The sequence below is a fragment of the Saccostrea echinata genome, unplaced genomic scaffold (genome assembly GCF_033153115.1).
Source record: "Saccostrea echinata isolate AGI-Se365-2 ecotype Australia unplaced genomic scaffold, CSIRO_AGI_Sech_v1 ptg000027l, whole genome shotgun sequence".
Taxonomy (NCBI): domain Eukaryota; kingdom Metazoa; phylum Mollusca; class Bivalvia; order Ostreida; family Ostreidae; genus Saccostrea; species Saccostrea echinata.
Window position 1 is genome coordinate 8,803,231 of NW_026889776.1, and position 6,770 is coordinate 8,810,000.

At 35.0% G+C, this 6,770-nt stretch overlaps 1 protein-coding gene across 1 annotated transcript in view; it reads right to left on the reverse strand.

Annotated features, from left to right (window-relative positions):
- Positions 1-27: 27 nt before the first annotated feature.
- LOC133193480 (methylcrotonoyl-CoA carboxylase beta chain, mitochondrial-like) overlaps positions 28-6,770 on the reverse strand; it is a 17,221-nt gene continuing 10,478 nt past the window's right edge. Inside the window, exons 11-17 of the mRNA XM_061329446.1 lie at positions 6,499-6,571; positions 6,309-6,385; positions 6,082-6,148; positions 5,353-5,509; positions 3,161-3,275; positions 1,364-1,449; positions 28-625 (exon numbers count right to left, since the gene is read on the reverse strand). Of these exons, the coding sequence (XP_061185430.1) occupies positions 508-625; positions 1,364-1,449; positions 3,161-3,275; positions 5,353-5,509; positions 6,082-6,148; positions 6,309-6,385; positions 6,499-6,571 (693 nt within the window). The 3' untranslated portion in view covers positions 28-507. The remainder of the gene's footprint in view (positions 626-1,363; positions 1,450-3,160; positions 3,276-5,352; positions 5,510-6,081; positions 6,149-6,308; positions 6,386-6,498; positions 6,572-6,770) is intronic.

Below are 6,770 nucleotides of genomic sequence, written 5' to 3' on the forward strand. Positions count from 1 at the left end.
TATAAACATATATACTTTACAGTTCTCTCATTTATATTTACTTTTCCAATTTCCTTTTTTCTAAGATTCTTTACATTTAAAAAACAGTTCATTTTCTCATCAAAAATTATATTCATTTCTTAAATCAATACCTGATTTACTTTACTGTCAAACAAAAATTCATATTACTATCAATATAATGTATAAATGTCTGTCAGGTGCTGAACATGTACACATTGAATTTAAACTGATCCATCCTTTGAGTATTCTAAACATCACACATAAATAATTTCTTCTCCTAAGATGATAGTTTTAATGTTCGTCAAAAATACAGCAAACATATCCTGCTAAAGTCTGAATTTCTTCTCCACAATACACTAGTACTTTACCAAACAATTTAAAATACAACAGCAATACTTAAATTTTCACAATGACTTTTGGCTACACACACAAATGCCCTGCACTTTCTAGACTGTTTATCAAGACAATTCTTATTGTTCCACTATTCATTGAGAAGTAGAGTGTCCTTCACATCCTGAAGACTCCAAATTGTGTATTCTGTTGAGGAGCATTCAGGGAAGCACTGATGCTGAGTCCTAACACAGTACGTGTGTCTACAGGGTCTATAATGCCATCATCCCACAACCTATCAATAGACAGACACATAATATATAGCGAGTCCTAACACAGGATCTATAACTCTACAACTTATCAATAAACAGACACATAATATACAGCGAGTCCTAACACAGGGTCTATAACTCTACAACCTATCAATAAACAGAAACATAATATACAGCGAGTCCTAACACAGGGTCTATAACTCTACAACCTATCAATAAACAGACACATAATATATAGCGAGTCTATATCCTAGCCTTACTATAGAAGTCTATTGGGTGTACAATATTCTGAGCCTCAAACCCCCTTCTAATCCACTCCATCCCCCCAAAGTAAAAAAAATAATTGGAGACAATATGTTGTTGCCAAAAATTGAACCTGCAGAGTCAATATTTTCTAGCAAAAATATCTTGAAACACTGTTTCAATATTTTATAGGGGAGTTCATTATATTCCAACCAATAAGTGAACCCAGCTTCAAAATATTATGTGATTTATTGAACTCAGGTTCAATACTTTGCAGTATCATAATATTATGCTACACTGGGTCTGTCACAATAAACTTATTAATGGTGTAGTTGCAAATCTCTGTTATTTAATGATATTTGAATTAATAATAACACTTTTCTAACAAGGATGAAACCAAATCAGAAAAGAGTAACACAATTTAGTATCTTTGATATGTAGTATATGGTAGTCTTACCTAGCATCCCACATACAATTTAGTATCTGTTATATGTAGTACATGTATATGGTAATCTTACCTGGCACTGGCATAATATGGATGACCTTCCTTTTCATATTTCTTTATCACTGGGACTTTTATTAATTGCTCCTCATCTGGTGTGAACTATAATATCATAATCATATCATAATTAAAGGGGGGTTACTCTTCTATCCTGTTCATTGTTAAAAACGTACTGTTAAAGGACTTATTGCATGATCTTTCAAAAATCGTAATTTTAAGAAAAATATTATCTATAACCTTATTTATCAAAATGCTGAATACAATAATCATTGTTGAAAGCATATTTTAAGAGATATTAAGAGTTGAAATTCAAATACGGCAATATGCATATTTCAGTCGGATTTCGGCGAAATACTGCTCTGACGTCATAGGCGACAATTCGGTGATAGAGAGATGAGAATATGCACACTATTAACGGAATTATCAATGAGAAATGCAGCTAAATTACGAAATATGCTGAAAAAATTAATTCCTTATATGATTTTCAATTATTATAGAAGCATTAATTAGTTCTAAGGTATAAGGTTTTTAAGATATTTTCGTTTTTTATTCAAAACATTTAGAACCTGTAGCTCTAATTACGGCAATGTTTCGTGATCGGGAAATTATTTTTCAAGATCGCCATCCTTTAAAAAACATATGAAGACTTGCATAAATTAATACTATATACAAAACGAAGAATAACAAAGTTATATTATGTGTAATTTGTGAATCAAATAAGTTAATACATGTGATAAGATGACAAATCAAATTGCATTTGATCGCCAATTGTTATGGCGAGTTTCTTTGTCTTCGCTGCGTCTCCCTCGCTATCGTCGCTGCTATTTTTACAATGTTAACAGATTTTTCAGATTTTTTCTTGCTTACAATTCTAACATGTAAGGTTGAATATTCAATTTTATATCGACAAAATAAGTGATTTGGTCGTCCACAACGCAGAAAATTCAGGTTGTATCGCGTATATTTTAGTAAGATTAGTGAAGAGCTGATCAGCCATTGTCGCCTTTGACGTCACAGGGTCACGTGATCACTATCTAATTAACTTAGATTTTCAATTCAGGGGTTTTCATTTGAGTCAATAATTAGTTAATTACCGCCATTTATCCACAGTAAAAACACAGAATTTATAAATTGTGGTCATAAGGAACGTAATACGCTTTTAATTTCAAATAATTTAGAAACATGCGATAAGTCCTTTAACATCTTTTCTAACCTGTCACCTTCATGTAGCCTATGTGTATGCTTTACACAAAAATCAGTTTGGGTTACAAAGCTATGCACCATTTTAGGTTCTCCATTACAAACTACATTATCACAATTCTACCTGTGGATTGATTTTTTACACCAAATGAGGGGATAAATTTGCACCCTAACTAACCTTTGCCCTTACATTTTAGTACTAAATTGTAAATTTTGGATGTTCAATGCATCATAACATGAAAAAATTTGCTCATAAATTGAATAACACACATTACCTTGTTATAAAAAAAAAATTGTCTGAACAGCAGTCCATGTTATGACATATTGAACATCCAAAAATTTTTATTCAATGCTTATACTTACATTTTTAAATTTCAAGGTAGATTGGTAATATATTGTTTCTTAGAATACTAATATATTATTTCAGTTTAAAGGATACACACCATACTTGTACAGCTAATTAAGGAGTAGTCTTTTCTGCTTAATGTGAGCATGAATTTAGATTTTTGCTTATGACATTGACTTACAAGGCATTCGACATTTGTGACATCAATATGTAAATATCTAGTACAAAACAACTACACAGCATAAAATACAAGTGAGATGCACCTACCTCTTTCCCAGCCTTTATCCTCTGTTCTCGTGTGATCTGAGCTAAAACACTGGCAGCCTGCTCCCCTCCCATCACAGAAATCCTGGCATTGGGCCACATATACAGGAATCGGGGACTACAATAAATGATACTACAATACAGGGCTATATATAGGATTAGGGGACTACAATAAACAGAGACTACAATACAGTGCCATGTATACGGGAATCGGGGACTACAATAAACAGAGACTGCAATACAGGGCCACATATAGAGGAATCGGGGAATACAATAAACAGAGACTACAGTACATGGCCATGTATCAGGGAATCGGGGACTACAATAAACAGAGACTACAGCACAGGGCCATACATACAGGAATCTGGGACTACAATAAACAGAGACTACAATACAGGGCCATATATACAGGAATCTGGGACTACAATCATCAGAGACTACAATACAGGGCGATATATACAGGAATCAGGGACTACAATAAACAGAGACTACAATACAGGGCCATATACACAGGAATCGGGGACTACAATAAACAGAGACTACAATACAGGGCCATGTATAAGGGAATCGGGGACTACAATAAACAGAGACTACAGCACAGGGCCATACATACAGGAATCTGGGACTACAATAAACAGAGACTACAATACAGGGCCATATATACAGGAATCTGGGACTACAATAAACAGAGACTACAATACAGGGCGATATATACAGGAATCGGGGACTACAATAAACAGAGACTACAATACAGGGCCATATACACAGGAATCGGGGACTACAATAAACAGAGACTACAATACAGGGCCATATATACAGGAATCTGGGACTACAGTAAACAGAGACTACAGCACAGGTCCACATATACAGAGAGCGGGGACTACAATAAACAGAGACTACAATACAGGTCCATATATATGGGAATCGGGACTACAACAAGAGGCCCATGGGCCACAGTGCTCACCTGAGTAACTTTGGCCTTGCTGTTTTTCACCTGATTTCTCTCTCTCTCTCCCCCCCCCCATAGTACTTATTGTGGCCCCGCCCTATCCCCAGGGGTCATGATTTAAACAATTGGAATCTACACTACCCCAGGATGCTTCCAAGTAAGTTTCAGCTTATCTGGCCCAGTGGTTCTTGAGAAGAAGATTTTTAAAGATTTTTCCTATATATTTCAATGTAAAACTTGGATTCCCTATTGTGGCCCCGCCCTACCCCTGGGGGTCATGATTTGAACAATTTAGAATCTACACTACCCCAGCATGCTTCCACATAAGTTTCAGCTTTCAGGCCCAGTGGTTCTTGAGAAGAAGATTTTTAAAGATTTTTCCTATATATTTCAATGTAAAACTTGGATTCCCTATTGTGTCCCCGCCCTACCCCCGGGGGTCATGATTTGAACAATTTAGAATCTACACTTCCCCAGCATGCTTCCAAGTAAGTTTCAGCTTTTCTGACCCAGTGGTTCTTGAGAAGAAGATTTTTAAAGATTTTTTTTCTATATATTTCAATGTAAAACTTGGATTCCCTATTGTGGCCCCGCCCTTCCCCCGGGGGTCATGATTTGAACAATTTAGAATCTAAACTACCTTAGGATGCTTCCAGATAAGTTTCAGCTTTTCTGGCCCAGTGGTTCTTGAGAAGAAGATTTTTTAATGACCCCACCCTATTTTTGTCTTTTCTTGATTATCTCCCCTTGTAAGGGGACTTGGCCCTTTATTTTAACAATTTACACTCCCCTTTACCCAAGGTTGCTTTGTACCAAGTTTGGTTAAAATTGGCCCAGTGGTTCTTGAGAAGAAGTCAAAAATGTGAAAAGTTTACAGACAGATTGACAGCTAGATGGACGGACGGACAACAGGTGATCAGAAAAGCTCACTTGAGCTTTCAGCTCAGGTGAGCTAATAAACAGAGACTACATGTACAGGGCCACATATACAGGAATCAGGGACTACAATAAACAGAGACTACAATACAGGGCCATATATACAGGAATCAGGGACTACAATAAACAGAGACTACAACACAGGGCCATAAATACAGGAATCGGGGACTACAATAAACAGAGATAACATTACAGACAATGAGATGTGTGATCTTAAATATTTAGAGAGTGATTGAATTTATCAACCTGTAAAATAATTTTGTTTATGTGTAGAAAACATAAGAATTAAGTTTAGCAGATGTATATTTACCTGTATGCCCTGCCACACATCCCATAATTCCCTGCTCCGTAGGAGCCTCCTATTATCACAGTAAATTTAGGTACTTTAGCACAGGCCACAGCTGTTACCATTTTAGCTCCATGCTTGGCTATACCCCCTGCCTCAGCATCTCGACCAACCATAAAACCTGTTACATATCAATATGACAAGCTGACCAACCATAAAACTTATTACAAATATATGAGAATTTCCAATGGATGTACATGTAAATGTGAATAATATCTTGGAATTGGCCCCCGAAAATTATCTGTGTTTAGGGTGCCCTGATCAACATGACCAACTCTTTAACACACCCCCCCCCCCCCCCCCCCCTTTCAACCCTAAGTCTTTTTCATCATTGGAAATAATATGCTGAAAAATATACATGTATTTTTATGGACTGCAGATTCTCCCATTCCATACATACTTGAAAGAAATGAGAAAATGCATGTATATCGATAAAATCCATGTAGAATAAAATGATTTCGTGTGGAAACAAAAATATATGTATTGAGTGCATCTAATGTATTTAAACTAATGCGGTTCAAAGGAAATACCAAATCTTAAAGACATACCTTTTCAGCTGGAAACCCTTACCACACTTTTTACATCAATTTATATTTCTGAATTTATGATTAATAACTGATTACAGAATAACTTTCAAAATATCTCAGGGCAAAAATAAATTGTTCCACTGGATTTTATACTACTTAATCTTACCAGTTATGTTCTGAAGAAATATAAGAGGTATGTTTCTTTGACAACAAAGTTCTATAAAGTGTGTTCCCTGCAAAACAAAAAAAAAAAACAACAAAGTTAAGTACAGGTAATAATTTGTATGTTTCTACAGGTAAGTCTAGAAATTCACTATCAGCATCATTTTAAATGGGACAAATGATTAAAATTAAACAATATTTTAGAGAAAAAGTGTAGATTTGCATACCTACCTTTAATGCCGATTCACTGAAGAGCACTCCGTTATTTCCCAGAATTCCCACAGGGTATCCCCATAGTCTAGCAAAACCTGCAAAATTAACATTTCATTTTGAGAATTTTCATTATTAATTGATCACAGAAACCTTTGTTATTATACATTATGTAGAACAAGTGCTTTATGTGCAAAAAGAAGCATTTTACCTGTAACTAATGTTTCACCATACATTGTTTTAAATTCATCAAATTTACTTCCATCAACAATCCTAGCTATGACCTGAAAAAATAATGAATTTTCTTATTAAATGGGTTTTTTTTGGACATATTTGTTCTAAATGTACATACCAAAGGTGTGACCAGTGATGAGTACATGATTTGGTGCAAGATGTTTTTTTTTTTGGAATTAAAAACTTTTATGTCAAATATTTACAAAGCAATTCCTTGTTACATTCTGTACAAGTAAAACCCACCAAACT